Raw genomic sequence first — 20,486 nt, 5'->3', positions numbered from 1 at the left:
ACTGTCCCCCCTAACAGATGTGGCGGCCTCTCCCTCACTCATTTCCCAGGTTAATGGCTATGAGTGAAGCCAGCAGTGGTTAACAGTCTCCCTCAGGATGGGGACTTTAAGGAATATTCCCAAGCAGCTGACAAAACTCCCTTTGTTTCGGGGAGATTCCCTGTCTTCTCTGGCCTGACACCGACTGCCTAATCCCACTTGGTGGGAAAACATGGCGTTTGCTCATCTGTCCGAGTGGATGCGCTTCAGAACTGGGAACTCTTTTTCTCTGCCTTCTGGCTGCCTTTTGCCTCTCCAGTCTCCCCCTCCCTCTCCCCCTTTTTCCTTAGCACCTTGGGTGTGGTCTGCGCACCTGCTCCTTTCAGATTTCCCCACCATGGTCTTGGTAAAATTGACAATGGGGAAAAAACAGACTTTAAAAAACGGGCCCAGGTGTGGAGCACCTGGGTGGCTCAGTGGGTTAAAGCCTCTGCCTTCAGCTCAGGCAGGTCATGATCTCAGGGTCCTGGGACTGAGCCCTGCATCCGGCTCTCTGCTCGACAGGGGGCCTGCTTCCTCCTCTCTCTCTGCCTGTCTCTGCCTACTTGTGATCTCTGTCAAATAAATAAAATCTTTAAAAAATAAAGAAAAAAAAATGGGCCCAGGGGGAACACAACTTGGTATTAACTAATTTGTTTGTTGCTTTAATTTAAATAGATATGTCTTTAAGATTATCAGCATTAAATACGAAACATTTATTCCACCAAAATCTGTTGAAGACCAAATAAGTTCATGCTGTCTCTGCCGCAATTTGTTAGCAAAACGATGACTTAAAATGATGCATAATTGTCTGCTCTCCCAAGTTTTCATGGGTAATTGTTAAGTTCGTTTTCAACCTGAAACTTTAAAGTTTGGTCTGGACAACAAATGGCATTAAAATCATTGGAGATCTAGGTTTTTTCTAAATAGGATAAAGTGCTCAATCATTGATCACCAGACGTAGGTTTGTGCTTTGACTACTTATTGCAAAAAAAAAAAAAAAAAACAAACTAAGGATATTTAAGTCTGTTGGTAAACGGGCTTTGTGCTTACCTGAATCACAAATTTGCTGTCTAAAGTTTGGTGCAACAGTTCACAACTGGTTACTACTTAGTTTTCACTGGAGACTAAGATGTCTAAGAATGCAAAATTCTGCTAAATGTAATTAAAACTGATAGACATAAGGAAAACAACTCTCCATGTAGAAAAGTAGGAGATATGTAAGAAAGATAGAAGGAATGGGAATACATTTTTTTGAGGGTAAAAGAAGGTAATTTTGTCCTAAATGAGATGGGTTGTTTGAAGAGAAATGGCTTGGGACAAAATCTGAATGCAAAGGAAAGTTATAGGTTTGTGAAGGGTAATTTTTGGAGGAATTTTAAATGCGGTCAGGACGGACTGAGATTGAAATAAATGGATTTTAAAGTACATGTGTGTAAGATTAAAAGTTTGCTTTCTCTCAGTTCAAAAGACAGAGTTTTCTTGAATTGATTGATCTGCTATTTAAAAAAAAATAAACAGCTGTTTTCTCTCTGCCTGTCCAGAAAAAACAGTTGTTTTGCCTTTATCAGGTTTTTGAGGATCCCTAAACCTATTTAGGCATGTGCTTTAAAACTTTCTAAGGTTTTAACTTTTCCAAGATTTAAATTGTAAAGGAAGTCTCTTTAATTCATTAGGCCCTTTATTTGTTATGAAAAGTTACTCTGGAAGAATTGTTAAACAAATGATAGGCTTTAGGTTGTATTGTTCCAGTAAATGCTATAACTATTCTCGAGATGATAAGCAATTCTTAAAGTTTTAATCAGTTTTAATTTTTAACCATATCCATTTTGAATTTTTGTTATTTATAATTGTTCTTACTCTCTTGCAAGAAGAAGTCCATCTTCAAGAAGATTCATATAAAGGATTTTAAAGGACAAATATAGGTAGTTCGGTATCTTTAAAAGAAAAATAGGTAAGAATTTCTAGAACTAAGGCTGCATTCAAACTAAACAAGAATTAGTAATGTGGGACTAAATGAACTAAAAATTGATTATAGTTTTGTCACTCTTATTTGACTGCTGGTTCTCTAATGTTTGCTCTTCCACATGAAGGAAACTGTCTCTCAAGGTATCTATGACTTACAAAAGTGGGATAAAGTATTCAAGTGTAAACAAAAGCATTAAAGCATTTAACATTTATCTCTACCTAAATCCTCTGAAATTCAGAAGGTCTCAATAAACTTTCTTCCATGGCAAACATAATTATTTGCATAAGTTCAATAAGAATCTGTTCTCCTTGTAACAGGGCACCATTGGAAACATGGGTTATTTTGCCAAGGCTTTGACTGGAAGGTCATGTTTGAGAAAGATATGCATAGACTCAGATAGGACCAGACAGCTCAAAGGAGCTAAGATTGACTTTATGAAACCTGGAGCCATAAAGACCCTTGGAACTGTGGGCCTGATACCTTGCTTACAGAGTTCCCAGCAGCCTCACCAGGTGAGTAAAGAATGTCACTTCCTGGCAGGTGCAGGAACCTCAGGATTCTTTGGGGACCTCCAGAAGAGGAGTCTGCCCACATCTACAGGTGTGTCTGATAGCAAGTACTTGGCTTGGCTTCTAGCCTGGAGAGGCTACTCAAAGTTCAACCTAGAGATTCTTTAAAAAAGTTCCAGCAAAGCAGATTCAAAAAGATGATAACTCTGTATGATCCTTCATTATTCTTGCTGAGCTTATGTAAATCATTAGGCCAAATTTATCAAAACTGGACTTGTTTTACAAATATATTAGTCCTGATTTGGATACCTTTGATTAAAAATGATGGTTACTGTAGAGGGAGAAATCATATTTCAATAACATACCTTTGCAGATGTTAAATTTTATCTCTGATTGTCTTTGAATGCTGTTTACCTAAGCTAGACAACTTGAGGTAAACCTCAGAGAAATTGCCAAAATAGCTCATATAGACAATCTCTGTGCTTTTTATTCTGGGGGGATAACAACAGGACCCCAGAGGCATATGACTATTGGAACTAAAAAAAAAAAAATGTAATTATTCCCCAGCATTTATGTAACTCAGCTGGCCCTTTGACCAGTTCTGTGTGGCTGGAATAATGAAGTTGCTCCTTTAAAATAAGAAGGTGCCCCACTGCATGGCGTTAATTATGGACTTATAGAAATGACGACCCCACTTTCTTTATGATTTGACTGGATAATGCACTTGGGGATGCCCTTATCTCCCGAGACAAGTTTTCTTCCACTTGCCAGTGATTCCTTGTAAGTAGAAGACTGCTCAGGCTAGACCTCAAAGAGAATTTCTTGACAGTTTTATTCCTTAGTCATGGTTATCCTGGAAGCCACCTCTGATGAGGTACAATTACAAACAAAGACTTTAGCCAAGCACTGAAGAGTCCTCCTGGTAAAAAGAGCCTCGAAGCTCGCTATGGGATAGGACTACAACATAAAATAAGCAACACAGTATGCTTGCTTGGCCAGACTCTAAATAATACTTTCCAGGCACTAGACGAACTCAGCCAAAACTTAGGTGAAGTCGGAGAGGGGCTTCCTGAGACTGTGCCACTACTGTCTACTATTGCTACACCATTTGGGGTGTGAGGAATTTCCTCACATGTTGTTTTCACATTACAGATAACTCCCACAAGGTGTCCCAATTAATAGGGGATATTTGTGATCAATTAAATAAGACCAAAATATCCACTGATCTTTTTGACAAAGTTAGTAAGGGATGTATTCATAATTAGGGGCATAATAACTTGTTTTATGCTTATTGTTTTGCATGGGCTGATGCATGTCCCCTTTGCTGTCCATCATGACCCACTGGAGCCATAGCATGGGCCCCTAGACCGACCCCTGGATATATTCTAACTGCCACACAGGCTGCCGCCCCATTTCAGCACAAAGCAGCCAGAGAGGTCATCATGCCATCCCTAGGGTTACTGTTCCAGGGGGAGGAATAAGTAAGGGACAGCGGGGCTAGGTAGGGAGATAAATAGGGGCCAATAGAATCAGGCTCACAAAATTCAAAATGTTGGAGATGAAAAGAAGCCAGAGATAGAAAACCAATCAGACCATTCTGCGCCAGGTGTCAGAGTTCCTATAACCCCTCTGACTCCTAAGAGTCTTTTCCTGTATCCTTAATAAACTTCTATCACTTTACTCATGCTCCATTGTCTGTGAGATTCCTTCTTCGACAAGAAGAATGGTTCTTGAGAGAAGACCCTTGCTCTCCTGCATCACTGTTTTATCAGGAGCCTTCTTACCTTGCTTCTGTCCTCATTGCAATAGGTTGGCCCTATTCTGCACCGAAAAACTTGAGTATGCAATGCCCTCTCTGACTTTTAATTTTCTTTCCTTGAGATGCTTCTGAACCACAGAATATTTATAAAGAAAAAAAAAAAAAGAAGAAGATACATTCTAGCTTTAAAGAATCATCTGGCTGTTCTGAACTAAAATCATCAATGCCATGTCCCCATCATCCTCTGGTTTAAAATGATATTTGTATTATAGAATATAGATACAGACATAGAACTTTGTTCTAAAGAAAATGGGCATCATTTCTTTATACTGCTCTTTAAGTATTTTAGTTTAGATATCAAATATTGATTTTAATTTTTTTATCTTTACTTTTATTAAATAAAACTATTTTGCATTTATATAAAGGGGGGCTTATTTTCTGCTTTAGCATGCTTATCTTTTTTATAGCAAAGCAATTTAACCAAATGAAGAGTTTTTTTTCAGGGCTTCAAGACCCAAGAGGCTCTTTCAATAATGTAAATTCTGCTTTCTTTCTAACAAATGGAAGGTATGGATTCAGTATTAAACTGTAGCTCACCTACTAAACCAAACTTCTCATATGATATTGTCAGAAAAACAAAAGGCAAAAAAATGGTAACTAAACTTTTCTAGTATTTGAACCTATATTTTTTGGATTTTTAATTTCAGCATTCATCATGTTGTCCATTTCCTGCTAGGTACTTGTCTAAATTAAGAAAAACAGCCATTAGAAGAGCTGGGGTTTCATGATCACAAAGAAAAATCAAAATATTCTCACTCACTCATCCTTCATAAGGATGGAAACCTCTAGTATTTAAGATGTGCATAATTGTTATACCTAGAAACTACCGTCTAAAGTCTCGATATAGAGAAATTTGGAGCCTTTCTCATTATACTTAGTACAATTTACTGCCTGTCTCACTAAGCCATAACTATCAATCATTGAATGTTTTCCTTCTTATTTTTTTTTCTACATGTTTCCACAATGCTTCTATAAATTCATTCTGAATCTGAAAAGTTAAATAACTTCTTGGTTTGTCCCCAGGTCCTAGGACTTCTGGACCATTTGGATCAAATCCCATTTAATTAATCATGCAGACACTCTCCATTCTGTTGTGAGTTCTCTGAGAGTCCCTGACTCGATCAGGGGGCTGCCAGGCTCTCTGCAGTAGTTTCCTGTATTACAAAATAGAATGACTACCAGGAAGAGAAGAAAAATTCCCTATTGAATTTGATTTTTTGCTCCCAGATTTGAAACATTCTGTCCCAAAGGAAAAGGAACTAGAGCAATCATTATCACTAAGTGCTAAGCACAGTATCTAATAAGCAATATATGCTCGCTAAATATCTGAATAAACAGGAGAATGATGAATATAATACATCTCCCTGGGAGTCACATAAACCCTCCCTTTCTGATAAAAGTGATTTTTCTGAGACATTGGGTGGTGGGGTGACTGGTCCCCCATAGACCTCACTCTTCATCAGCTACTTTCCTTCTTATCTGTTGAATTTCTGGCAAATTTTTACTGTTACTGATCAGCTCAATAATAGCAAGTTTAAGAACTGGCCACTGACACAGTTGCAAAACCTTCAGGCAACACCAGCAACTGTTTTCTAGAGGGTCTCTGCTAGAACTGGTTTGAACCAAAACACCTGCCATGATTTTCCAACAGAAATTTATATGGTTTCATGATAAAATTCCCCTCCATTAAGCAAGCTCTGAGCACTCTACCGAATGAGTCATGTTTTCAGTTGTAGGGAAAAGCAATAGTCTGCTTACTAAAATCTCCCTTTCCGATAATGACTTTGAAAACATAATTCCAAGAAAACTTCATTCTTAATATGAGATAGATAGATATATTCTTCCCAAGTTAAAAAGAAGAATGTGAGGACAAGTGATTATACAACTGTGAAAATTTGAAAATTTAGTAAAAGTAAAAAAGTGCCAGAAAAATTTTACCTTGGAAAATCCTAAATTGTATTTTCTGTATAGAGGAGCATAAGATACTAAGCCTAAAGCCTATTAACTCAGTAAGCTTTGGTCAGGGAGGAAGACCTTCCCCTGCCCTATGGTCCTTCTAGCTAGACTTAGAACCAAATTGACATGAGACAGATTCAACAGGGGGAAAATCAGATTGAATAGGTATACGGGCAGGGAATCCATAGAGATAGGAAATTCCAAAGACAATGAAGCTTTTATGAACAAGGAGACGGGTAGGGGTATGAGGACACAAAGCGGAAGAAGGCCATTACCGGGAGGGTGAGAGGAGATACTTGAAAAAATAGAGGTTGCCCTATTCTGCAGGAAAATTTCTTAGGTAAACGGGAGTCTCTGTTAAGCTCTTTTCCTGGTATAGACTGTCATTTCCAGAGAAATGTATTCAGGCAACTGAGGGGGAGGCAGAGAGCTTTTCCTGCTTCAATTGCATTTTGATTACTTTTAATGCGAAACAATCTTTGTTCCAAAGTGGCCCATCTTGGGGGCAGCGTGCCCTTGGCCCCTACACCTTCAATAACTACCTGTGAGATATGGAAAATTTCATTATTCAATGAAAAATACTAAATTTCACTAATCCAAATTCCAAGAAGATATATTTGGATGGCTAATTAAATTTATGCTGTGATGGAAAATGTGTTTTCATAAGATTAACCATGAGGATTTCTCAGAACATCTAAATTTTTGGCTAAAATTTTTGTTTTTTATTAGAAGAATAGGTAATATGAGGACACTTCTTTTTGAAATATAAATTTTCATCTGGCTTTCACTCATTCAAATTATGTCTTATGAACAAACCTGGTTTATGAAAAGGGGTGTTTTTTGAGGCCTTCTTTAGGCAGCCTCTAAACAAGATGTAGCCATGTTTTCTCTCAGCTTGCCTGGCCCACTTTTATCCCAAGAGCATATATAAAGAGATACTGGCTTTGGAAAAGAATTTTAAATTGCATTATATTTGGTAATTAATTGACTTCTCTCCAAATTTGAAGAATCACCATTTAAAAAAACAAAACAAAACAAAAACCGTGGACCTGGAAGACTAGTCATAGAGGCAAGCCTGTATAAATAGAATTCAATCTGTCACACATTTCCACATAATTAATATTACTGCTTAGGTTTTAATGAAAAACTGATTTAGCTCTCAGTCTACAAGGTAAGCATGATTTAACAATTTATCACCAGACCTTTCATTACATGAAAAATGATATGGCAAAAGTTAAGAAACAGACCATAGGAAATTAACAGTTAATTCTCAAACATAATTTTTGTCGTTAAAGTTACTTTAACTTCCCTGTGTAATCTGACTATAAATTACAGGTGCTGCTAAAATCAAGTAAATGACACTTTTGGCTAAATAATTGAGTTTGCCTCTCTTCGCCTTTTAGGATGGGTTACTATGTGCAAGCAGTATTCTTAGTAATAGGGATCTATTTATTCATGTGTAAAGTAAGCGTGGGAGTTGCCTGTGGCCTCCTGGGTTCTTTTAGTTCTAGAACATGGAGAGCTAGTGAACGAACAAAAAAACCCATTTGGAAGGAGCACACACCAACCACTAAGGTAATCAACCAGCCACTAAAACACCTTCCTTGCATAAATATGAATATAGAATTAAATTTTCCAGGTCTTTTGCTGCAGAAAAACTACTAAATGCGGAGTTCCTGTTTTCAGTCACATATACAATGAAACTTGAGCCCTGTCTATCCTGTCTTTACTAGTGGTCTGTAAATGCTTTTGTTTCGATATTACCAATAGTGAAAAGGTTTTGCACACACACATTTTAATGTGTGTTTGTTTATAAATTAGAAGTCTGTTATGCTTGGGGTGCATGGGTGGCTCAGACGCTTAAGTGACTCTTGGTTGCAACTTAGGTCATGATCTCAGGGTCGTGAGATCGAGCCCCACATTAGGCACTTTGCAGAGTGTGGAGCCTACTTAAGATTCTCTCTCTCCTTCTCCCTCTGCCCTCTCTCCCTGCTCCTGCTCTCTCTCTCTCTCAAAAAAACAAAACAAACAAACAAACAAAAAACCTATGATGCTCTTATATATTACATCATGAACACTACGACATAGAAAGAAGAAAAAGTAAGGAATGAGGTTTAAAAATACACAGAAGCAGGAGTTGTCCTGTTTGCCTCCCATGAGAGAAAATATACCTGGCATGGACTTTCTTGCTTATACCCTAGAGATGGGCTCTCTGTTTCAGAGCTGTGGTCTAAAACACCACGTGTCTTTACTCATTGCTCTCAAGATGCTTGTAATAATCACACCAAGATGACAATGTGTATCCTAAACATTCATACATCATTTTCCAAGATGTACTTATCCTCCTTTAATAACATCAGTCTGAAGAGTATGTTCTTTAATTGATCTTCCAAGGAGTTCCATATACCAATGTGACTGAACCTTCACTGCATTCAGAGCAGGGCTGGCAGGTGTGAGAAGGGCATGGGACGGTGAGGGTGCATGGCTGGGTGCGTATCTCTGTTCTTGTGGTATTCACAGCCCAATAGAAAGGCGAGAAGATTCAAGTTAGAGCACTGCCTCCTGCTTTTCCTTGGTGAAGATACCAAGGTTAAGTGACAGTACTATCTGTAGTGATGTGGAATCTCAAAGGGGAAGGTTCTACGAAGGAAACAAATGCAGTTTCCCAGATGGGATGCTTGCCTTTTGCTCAGTAGCTGACTTTTGCTGCTTAGCCACAAGCTACCCAGAAGGAAACACTGCGTGTACTCTATTGAATTAAGCAAGTCAATTCTTTTCCCAGCTCCTTAAAAAAAGAACTCAAGGTTTTTGTTTTTTCCAAAGAATCTTGCTAAGAGAACACATTTCCTACCAGCCTTTGCCACATCTCCTTCCAAAACTGCTCCCTGGGCACAGGGACCTGCTTGGTAGGTAAGGACTCTGCTCTACATTATCTTTCTCAGCATTTGCCACTTTAATCCTTCCTTTGCTAATTTTTAGCAAAGCATTTTTCTAATGCTTTCTATTGCTTCCTCTGCAAAATAAAAATAAAATCCCAGTAATGGGCTTAGCAAGGGCGTGACAGAATAAAATCTTAGTAATAATCAAGATGTTTATTAGATGACAATGTCACAAGTATCATTTTGCAACCATGTTCCCCTATAGTGCTCTGTCAGGACTCTGGATTTGGGGTCTCCACTCATACACACAAGACGTTCTTAGTGAACTGCTCTTCTATTCGAGTGGCTATGAAGAGACCCATATGATCTAGCTAGTTTCAAAGTGCTGATCTCTTGAGGTCAAGTTTAAAAAAAGAATAGGTGGGGCGCCTGGGTGGCTCAGTGGGTTCAGCCTCCAGCCCTTGATTTTGGCTCAGCTCATGATCTGAGAGGGTCATGAGGGGTTGTGAGACCAAGCCCCTCCCGGAGCTCCCTGCTCAGCGGGGTGTCTCTCTCTGCCCCTCCCCCCAGTTTGTACGTGCATCACTCTCTCCCTCTTTCTCTAAATAAATAAAAAAAATCTTTTTTTAAAAAAGGTATTATTTTTCAATCTTCTATAAAACCATAAGGTAAAAATATTTGTTCCTTTTTTCTAAGCCACTCTATAATGGGGTCACAAATACAACATTATTTTAGGATTCCACCCACTTTTTTTCTTTTTTTATAATCTTTGAGGGTTTCTTTGTTTTTGTTTTTACCAGACCAGGACACATACTAATCTGATGGAGTCTGTCAATTTCTTCAAATACACGTGCACTGTACTATATTACTGAAATCTGTTAGGAGTAGAACTTAAACGTTCTTACCCCTCCCCACTCCCTCAAAAGAGAGCTACATGAAAGGATGGATATATTAATGTGTTAATTAATAGACAGAGGGAATCCTTTCTTAATGTATACTTATATCAAATCACCATGTGTACACTTTCAGTATTTTAAATTTTCTTTTTTTTTTTAAGATTTTATCTATTTATTTGGCAGACAGAGATCACAAGTAATCAGAGAGGCAGGCAGAGAAATAAAGGGGGAAGCAGGCTCCCTGCTGAGCAGAGATTCCTGTGTGGGACTCGATCCCAGGGTCCTGAACTGAGCCAAAGGCAGAGGCTTTAACCCACTGAGCCACCTTAAATTTTATTTTCAATTATATCTCAACAAAGCTGAAAAATAAATAAAATGTTGCATTACTATTAAAAATTAAAATAACACAGGTAGTGTAAGGCTGTTGGCCTTACACTTCTCACCAAATGCCTATATATTCCAGACCTTGTTAATGATATTTATAAAGTAGTGCAAGAGGCCAAGGTTAGCATATCACAAGTCTGACTCTTGTTATCATCTCACTGTGTCTTACTTTCTCCTCCATGAATGCATTTTTCCACTTCGACTTAAGCCAACCATACACCCTCAGAGATAGAAAAATGGGTGTTTTAGGGCAGAAATTTGTCTTCCTGTAAGGAACTACAAATTCGCTTCCTTCATGAAAGCATGTGCATCCTCAAGGGCAGTCTAGGCTTTGCCAGATTAAACCATAATTAACAGATCAGTAGAAACAGATGAACTATCAGCCTTCTCTGAGATTTTATAGAACTGTGCAAAATATTTTTTCTCTGAAAACATTTAAGAACTTTGGGAAAGTTCTTAAGCAAGAAAGAAGAGTGAACAGCCAGAAAGTATAAAACTTCGTAAAACTAAATTAGGCTGGTGAGTTTATCCTACGAAGTTTAAGGGCACATTCCTACTATATGGTTAGCAAGTTTTCTAATACTGGAAATTGGATTTTCTAAAAAAGAATGGTTTAGATTTTCAAGAGCTGGTCAAATGATCCAAGATAGAATGGCATTGTGCTTACTTTTACCACTGTTATTATAATTTATTTAAAATTGGAATTAGAACAATATGATAATTGGATAATATAAATGGTAAAGAGGGAGTTAAAGTCATAGAAGTTAAGACCCAAGAGATACAACAATAGAGCAAACTGCAATTGTAATAACATGTAGAAAAGGAAATACCAAAAAACATGAATAAAAAGTGTGGATACTGGTAAATGTAAAAAATACTGTCCTGAGAACTGAAAATTAAATGAGATAAATATCTTAGAGAAAAGAAGGGTTTAAGTAGCTTGGAACATCTTCTGAAGTTTGCAGGTGTAAAACTGAGACATGAAAAGGCTTAAGTAAAAAGAGCAAAGATAAACTCGAATTTGTCTAACAGTAAAAGAAAAATAAATGCATAAAAAACAAAAATTAGAGGCAGATTGTCTGGTTTCTGAAATTAGGGTGCAAATATAAGATTCTGAACAACAGCAACTCAAATTTCTTTTCTAGAATGAAAATAAATGTTCCAACTGCACCCTTCTGCCTACCTCCAGTGTCCCAGAATGACTTTTCTTTCATCTCTCTGTCCCTGTTATAGATGAAATGGTCTTCCAAAATGGTATGCTCAAATCCTAATCCCCAGTACCTCGGAACATCTAAAGATGTAATTAGTTCATCTGAACTCATACTGGAGTACAGTGGGGAATTTTTGTCCAGTATGACTGGTGTCTGTGTAAGAAAAGGGAAATCTGGACACAGTGACAGAGACACAGAGAGAAGGAATGTCGCGTGATGTCGTAAGCAGAGATGGGAGTAATGGGGCAGGACAGGCAAGGACGGATGGCCTCCTCCACAAGCTGGAAGAGGCCAGGTGGGGTTCCACTTAGAGTCTCAGAGGGACCGTGTTTCAGTAGTCCTCTTGATTTTGAAATTCGGTGAGGCCATGAATTTCTTTTGTTTAAAGCCCCCCAGTTTTGGGGCACTTGTCTCATGACAGCAGGCTTGGGAAACTAAGACAGACACTGGGCTGTGTTGCAAACCTGAGTGAAAGATCTAACTAAAGGACATGGGTTAGGAGAGCAGGGTCGTTGCCAGGAAAAACACTTACCTGCCACGTAGTCACCAAATCCAATGGTGGTTAGAGTGATGACCACAAAATAAATGGCATCCAGGGCACTCCAGCCTTCTATGTGCTTGAATATGATCGCGGGCAGGGCAACAAAGAGTACGCAGCCGAACAGTATAAAGATGATCGTTGAGATGATGCGAATCTTGGTCTGACTAACATTCCACTTCTAAGGATGAGAGCAGAGAGAGCAAGAGAGAGACACTGATTGAGATGTATTGATCATGGGCGTACCTAAGACCCTGTTCTCAGCAAATTCGCAAGTGAGGTTGTTATTTTTTTCCCTCTTATAATGAATGTTCAGTTGTCTTATAAAAATTGGGCATAACATGAAGAACTCAAAACAATCAATACAATGACGGTGCACATAGCTTTACAACAGGCAAAATGCTTTTGAAATAAATGACATTTGCTCTGAGAATACAGTTTCAGTTGTACATCATTCTTTGCTTACCTGGTTTACTTTGGAAATATTTCTATTCTGTAGGCATACTACTGACTGCGGGCCAAACAGATTCTAGGAATATATGAAAATAGACAAAACTGACCCATGGACAAAATAGTTTGTATTGGTAATTGAAAAAAATGATTAATTTTATGAAAAATTTCCTCCTCACTCCTGTGTTTTCCTATCATTGTTCTACCGATTACACTGAAATACTAACGGACCTAAAGTCCATAGTTAATTCCTCTGTGAACCAGATGAATTGTCTTTCTGTTCTATGGCCTTAAACTATACAACTAAATAAATCAAACGACAGATAGGCAAGGCTGAATCTTAAACACCTTTCCACCACAGCTGTCTTTTCAACCTTCTTCAACTATAGAAATATCTAAGAGTGAATTTGGAACTGGAAACATAACTAATGCTAAAAACTGTAACTATAAATTGAAAAACCAATACTCAGTAGTCTTATTTTATCAGGAGAACTACATGTAAAATACTTTGTTGAAATGTCTGTGAAGAGATGAAGATATTTTTGAAGAGTAAATAAAATGTATTTGTAATAGAGGTGATGGTAGTAACACCTCTTTACAACCCCTCCTCTCATGCAACTATTTTCTTGGTCATTTTCTTCAGGAATAAAAACGTGTAATCATTGTGGTATTATTACTATTTTTCATTTACCATTCTAATAAAAGCATTTTCATTTTACTTATCCTTTTCTGTTGAGTATAATACAGCCATGAACATCTTAAGACATGTATATTACTTTGGGTTCTACTAAATTACATCCCTTGGAAAAGTTTCTATCAGTGACATCACTGAATTGAAGTATATGATCACTTTTATCATGTTGGCTAAATAAAATGTCCTTCACAAAAGGGCTATATAAATTTAGAACACCACCAGCAATAAACAAAGGTACCAAAGCAAATTTTAAATTAGAAAACACTGTCAGTTATTTACTAGCTATGTTAAGTATGTATGTATGTATGTAGTTATTTAATTTAAATTTTTACTTATTTGAGAGACAGAAAGAAAGAATGCATGCAAATAAGCAGCAGTGGGGTGGGGTGGAGGGGGAGGTGGGGAGGTAGAATGGGAAGGAGAGAATCTTTTTTTTTTTTTTTTTAAGATTTATTTATTTGACAGAGATCACAAGTAGGCAGAGAGGCAGGCAGAGAGAGAAGGGGAAGCAGGGTCCCTGCTGAGCAGAGAGCCCGATGCGGCGCTCAATCCCAGGACCCTGGGATCGTGACCTGAGCGGAAAGCAGAGGCTTTAACCCACTGAGCCACCCAGGCACACGAGGGAGAGAATCTTTAGCAGATTCTGTCCTGAGTGAGGCACCCGACTAGAAGCTCCATCTCACTACCCTGAGATCGTGACCTGAGCCAACCAAGAGTCAGACACTTAACTGACCGAGCCACCCAGGTGCCCCAAGCTTTTATTTATTATCTCTAACTCTCAAAGTGCCTCTGCATTGCCAGTACCATTATTCATATTGTATAAACGACAAAATGGAGATTTCAGGGTAAAATAACTAGCTTAAGAGAATACAGCAGTCAAGACATCTGGCATTGGAAGCTAGGATTGTCAGATTTCTACTTTATTTCTGCGTATTTTTGTTTTTTTCCCAGGCACTAATTTACTCATTCAAATTAATTACAAAAATACGAAGTGAGTTACATGCTAATAGAGGTACATAGAAAAGGTTATGGAAAACCCAATAACTTGATTGTCTACCCATACCTGAGGTGTTAGAAAAATTTAAAAAAATTTAAACAACATACGTAGTTAAAAGGCTATTATACTTACAATAAATGTATCTTCCACTTTTGCAATTCCTTTTCCAAATATGGTCCCTAGTTGATCACCAACTCCAGCCAACAAAAAACCAAAAAGGGGAATTCCCAGTAAGGCATAGATGATACAGAATATTTTTCCCCCTTCTGTGCGTGGTGAGATATTTCCAAATCCTAAATACAAAAAAAAAAAAGAATAAAAAAAATAAATTGTTTTCAGTTGTTTATAAACGAGTAATAGTTTAAAACATATGATGTTGTTAAAAAGAAAACTGAAAGAGGACTTGGGCTGTCTCTGTTTGACCTCAAACTTTTCTGCTTGGGTTCTTCTTTCCAGCTTGGGGCTTGGAGCAGGAGGAGACAGACGCTACCGTGTCAAGCCATAGTGTCTGCCCAGAGCCAGCAAGACCCTGCCCGTAACTGACTCCAAGACAATGATGGGTTTAACCTACACATGCCCATCCACATTTGCCCCATATTTTCTTGTGTAAACCTGGAAGTATTACTGACTTTTTGGAGACAGTCTTTGAGATGTTAGTCTACTGTCTTCCCGGTGTTGGCCTCACTGAAGTCAATTCCTTTCTGGTTTCACCACCACTCATTTCTCTGCCTTCGGATTTTATCAGCAGTGAGTTCCGAACACGGTCTGTTTGGGACCCTGCACCCAGGGGCTCTCACTCCCCTATGCCCCAGTTACAAAACCACAGGCCCAAAATGGTGCCACTTAGGATGAATTCCCAAACTGGTGATTAGTAGCTAATCTTACTGCATTTTCAACTTCACCCAGAAATAATAGTCTTAGTCTCAACCTGAACCAGTCAGGAATTTTCCCATCAGAGGCAAAGGTCTGCCGCATGGCCCCCTGTCTATCACCCCCTCCCCGAAAGGAAGATGAAGTGATCTGCCTGATAAGACCCCCTATTCTTCCCTCTCAGGGAAAGTTACCTTGTCTGGAAAAACCTTTTCTTCTGTAGTAACTTTCTTGCCCCCACCCTTATTCTATAAAAACGTTATGCAATTCCTCTGAGCTCCCCTCCGCTTGCTAGACGGGATGCTGCCTGGTTCATGAATCATTTAATAAAGCCAATTAGATTTTCAGATTTACTCAGTTAACTTTTGTTTTTCAGCAACCTCAAGGCTAATTCATAAATCTCCCAATATTAAAAGATATTAATCACAGATTTTTAACTAGATAAGAATCCCTTTTAAATATATATTCTTAAAGATGTATTTATTTATTTATTTGTCAGAGATCACAAGTAAGTAGAGAGGAAGGCAGAGAGAGAGAGAGGAGGAAGCAGGCTCGCCACAGAGCAGAGAGCCCAATGCGGGGCTCAATCCCAGGACCCTGGGATCATGACCTGAGCCAAAGGCAGAGGCTTAACCAAGCCATGCAGGTACCCCCAAATATATTTTAATATACAATATTCCAATAAGTAAACATTTCAATAATCTACAAAGTACAGCTAATGTTCCAATTAAAAGAGATGATGAAAGCCAAGGGGGTAACACATGCAATAAAACCAATATTTTCATTAAATGCCCTTCTGTCTACACTGATAATACTGTTAACTGCAGGGCTCTCATTGTCATTCACTGAGAAGAGCATACTGCCTCAGTATGTTCTGAGGATTTCAAAGGGGTAGGGAAGCAAATTTTGCCACCCCAAGATATGTCTCTTTGGCATCCTGATTATTTTAAGGTGGTTATTTATTTATTTTTTTTTAAAGAAACTATAGACACATGAGAGACTCTGAAAACCGAATACAGGTCACACTTTTGCAGGAGACATGTACAGGTAGATGCGAAGTCTCCATTTGGAAGGGTGTCCCCCTCAGTACCAGGGAGCGGGGAGGTGACTAAACCAGTAGAAAATGTTATCGGTGGAGAACGCATGAACTGAGATCTGCCTAACAACTTTACTTTTCTCTGCTGTGCTTTCCCTAGTAACCTCCCGAACTGAAAAGCTGTGGTCACAGCTTTATTCTGGGGGCGGACTGGAAACAGCTACTGTGCAAGTTAAGATCAGTGGTTCCATAGAACTTTGATTAATTTGCAGGCTATAGCCCATGGGCTCACTTCTGCTTCTAATTTTCTTTTTAGAATCTTATATTTTGCTTGTACCTGGGATGTGGGCTCCTTAATTCAGACTGATTGTCTTCTGGATCCATATGCTTCGTATCATCCTCAAATCCATTCCTGTTGTGGTTTCCTCAACGCCCTCCCTGTCTTCAACACTCTACGGACTGCCCCCCTCCCCATTTTCATGTTTTCTGCCATCTCAGTGCAACTTTTTGGTGAGGTGAGGTACCTGCATGATTATATCAAACAGCTTGTAAAGTAATTTCATGTTTGTATCAGATGGGAATTAGATATTTGGATTTACCAATATCTTAGCATGTTAAATCCAATAAAAAGTCCACAGATTTATAGTAAGGTATGAAAACATTATGGCTTTTAAAAGCACCTACTTTAAAGTCTAAAATTAACTGATTGAAAGAAATATGAGGAAAGGGGTACCTGGGTGGCTCAGTCGGTTAAGCATCTGCCTTCAGCTCAGGTCAAGATCTCAGGGTCCCGGGATTGAGCCCCACATTGGGCTTCCTGCTCAGCAGGGAGTCTGCTTCTCCCTCTCCCTCTGTTCCTTACCCCTGCTTGTGCTCTTTCTCAAATAAGTAAGTAAGTAAATAAATAAATAAATATAAGGGTAAATACTCTGGAAGAGTTTGGCAATATATTACAGCCATTCCTGGATTCCTGACTCAAGAGATATGTGGCCTTTGTAAATTATATCCTCATTTGGTAAAAGGCATATTCCTATTATTATCTACCTCATCGAGTTAGGTATCACATGAAAGGGGCTCAGGAAATTTTTTCATATGGTATGTGGTATATTTAGGTGGTATAATATATTTAGGTGATATAATATATTTAGGTGGTATATTTAGGTGGTATATTAATATTTAGGTGGTATAATAATATTTATATTTAGTTGGTATAACAATAATTATTATAATTACTATTAATCATACTGTTGGTAGTAAGTAAAGATGAGCAGATCAATGTATTGGGGTCATGAATACACAGTGTTCTTCACTGTGTTCTATCAAACCAAGGACGCCATAATTTAGGAGTACTGGCAAAACAGCATGCATAGAAGAAGGCAACTTTTCACATATGGCATCTACACATTTATCTCATTTGTCTCCCATCTGTTCTTTTTGGTTCGTATCTACTAATGTCTTGGAGTGCTGAACACCAGAGCAATATGTACAAAGGATACAACCAGGGCAAGTGGGAAAAGGGCCTGGAAATCTGGCATGAAGGTAATTTTAATGGAAAAATTTTAGGCTGGGCTATTTGGGACAGTGCACCATTACTGAATGCTATCCAAGAAAGAAACCCGCTGCCTTCGGCTCAGGTCATGATCTCAGGGTCCTGTGATCAAGTCCCATATCGGGCTCTCTGCTCAGCAGGGAGCCTGCTTCCCTCTCTCTCTCTCTCTCTTTCTGCCTGCCTCTCTGCCTACTTGTGATCTCTCTCTGTCAAATAAATAAATAAAAAATCTTTAATAAAAAAAAAAAAAAAAACAAAAAACAAAAAACAAAAAACTCGACAATCTCAACTCCGTCCTGTAGTCAACATCAATCAGCAGAGTAGCAAGAACGAGAAGGCCCTGCTAAGTCAGCAGGGTGGGCTGCTTCGACACAGGTTCTTTGATTATTCCAGACAGTCTTGCTAAGATCCAACAATGTTCTTTATTGCCTCTCTCCGGATGAATGAGTACGTGTGGTTAGAGGTAGGGCTGAATTCTGAGTCACCCTATTCCAGCCCATTTTCTCTTTTTTGATTAAGAGCGAAAAGGTCTTCAGAGTTCTAGCCATAAGAAGTAAGCTGCCTTCAGGAAGGACCGGAGATGAAAAATAAGGGATGCTGTTAGTGAACCCTCTTGCTCAACTGTAGGCTCCAACAGTTAAAACCAGAAATAGATAAGACAGCTTAACTCATGCTCCAACTAAAATCCTCTATGCTTATTTCTTACCCCACGTTTTAAACTTTCCAGACACCAGACCACAAAGCACTGATAGCAATGGAATGTCTGGAAGACTTCACCTCACAGGTCCCCTTCCCTGCCCGTGATCCTGACCATGACCTACTGACCCTCATCTATGATCGCATGCTCTACCCGCTCTCTTCATGTAACCCCCTGCCCCTAATCTTTCTTTATAAAACTCTAGGTGTCCATCTTACTGGTGCAGAGGTCATTTGTTAAGACTTGAATCTGCCACCTCCTCCAGCAGCCAGCATCCGAAATAAATTTCTGCCTTTCTCTTTCCCAAACCCTGTCTCTTGAATTATTGGCTTCTCTTATCATGAGTTTATCTGAGTTTGTTGGGCAGTGGTGTTGACAAATCCAGTGAGGAGCTTTGCTTCTGATTTGTCTAGGCCCCTCGGGATTCCTTGGAACAGAGCCGTTGGCCAAGGCAGCACACCAGAGCTCACCCATTCATTTCCTGAGTTAGCAGCTGTGATAGATTAATAGATAATAATAAAATTTTTTAAAAATTCTAACTGTAGCATTGCTATAAACAGGCTCTAGTGTTCAAAAAATAAAAGTCTAGCTGTCCGACAGCTCAATTTGATCTGTTCCTTGAAAGCTAAATGGGCATAAGAAACAAAGCCTCCAAGTTTTCATCCATCATTGACTCAGAATCAGCCTGCAGGCCACTGGAACATCTTCAGAAAAGCTGACAGAAAGCCTGTTTACATCACCAATGCAAGAACCCAGATCCAAAGAAAATTTGAGATATAAGGAAAGCCAGTCTACTTTCATTGGTCAAAAAATTGGAAACAGGGGCTTTGTAGCATCTCTGTACTTCATTTTTATTACCTCCAAGTCAAAATTAGTCTAAGAGAGACCAAGGGGAATGAAGGAATGAAGTTTCCTGAGATGTCTTCTGTTGTTCCTTCCAAATATGTCTTTCATTACCATTATACTGAGCTTTATGATGAATCTGTGCCTCCTAGTGACATCCTTCACAGACTGACCACTTCCCAAGGACAGACACACACAGTGACTCGGCAGTTTTCGGACATAAAGGGAATGCCTACAACTCCCCAGACATTTCCTTGGGTGAGAGAATGAAATGGCTGATCAGAGGATGATCCCTTATGAACCTCTCTCCCCTGAGTAAAATAAGAGGAGACTTCCCTCCACAGATTTACCACATGTTTTAACCAATCAATGGGCACTGGTTAAATAACTTATTCTATCAATGGATTTATGAAAGGTATCCATTGATTCTAAGCAGTAAGCTAAGCTTTTAAAATATTAATCATTGTGATTGTCGGAATTTCCCGACTCTTTCCCTTGTCAGTTAGCAGCACCTTCATTGCCTCAGGGCAAAATGGATTGTTACAGCAAGAAGAAAAGGGAAAAGAAATAGTATTAAGTTTTGTTCTCTTTTAACATCTAAATTAAGGTGTTCACAACAAAATGTATCCTTTGAGGAGAGCAGAAGTCAGGTTATGGCATAACGTGCAAAATAAGAGGGTAAAATGTATGCCTTCCAAAAAGCTTGAGGGAATAGACAAGACTGACCAGGGCTGGGGCATGACTTTCGAGGAGGTGCAGTTAAGCAGAAACCAAAGGACAGGACCTTGAGGTGGGGGATGGGGGGCAGGTTCCAATGGTATACTGGAGCTCACCTGACAGATCAACTATTAAATCATCAGGATTTTTTACAAGCCAGTTGACTTCACATTGGTAGCCTGGAATCAGCTATAGAAGGAATATTTATACCACAGAAATTGACAAGCAATACAATTTAGCCTCCCCCACCTAATATTTACCAATATGCTATAGAATAAAATACAGTAAAATTTAAAAGACTGTATGTAGTCTTTGCCAGAGATCTGGAGGGAAGCCAAGTCCACGCCTGTGGGCCAACCCTTGATATTTATATTTATGTTCACCATTAGAACACCTATCACTGTTGCTGCACTTTGCTCTAAGGGAAGGGCCTTCCCTGGAAAGCCACTATAAG

The 20,486-nt window shown here is 38.9% G+C and overlaps 1 protein-coding gene across 4 annotated transcripts in view; it reads right to left on the bottom strand.

Moving 5' to 3' along the window:
* Positions 1-20,486, bottom strand: part of KCNK2 (potassium two pore domain channel subfamily K member 2) — a 220,112-nt gene that overhangs the window by 58,961 nt on the left and 140,665 nt on the right. For all 4 annotated transcript variants that reach the window (XM_032318920.1, XM_032318922.1, XM_032318921.1 and 1 more), the window contains exons 4-5: positions 14,453-14,613; positions 12,174-12,360 (exon numbers count right to left, since the gene is read on the bottom strand). In XM_032318920.1, coding sequence (XP_032174811.1) covers positions 12,174-12,360; positions 14,453-14,613 — 348 coding nt within the window. The remainder of the gene's footprint in view (positions 1-12,173; positions 12,361-14,452; positions 14,614-20,486) is intronic.

The sequence above is a fragment of the Mustela erminea genome, chromosome 17, assembly GCF_009829155.1.
Source record: "Mustela erminea isolate mMusErm1 chromosome 17, mMusErm1.Pri, whole genome shotgun sequence".
NCBI lineage: Eukaryota > Metazoa > Chordata > Mammalia > Carnivora > Mustelidae > Mustela > Mustela erminea.
This window is presented reverse-complemented; position numbering and strand designations above follow the sequence as displayed.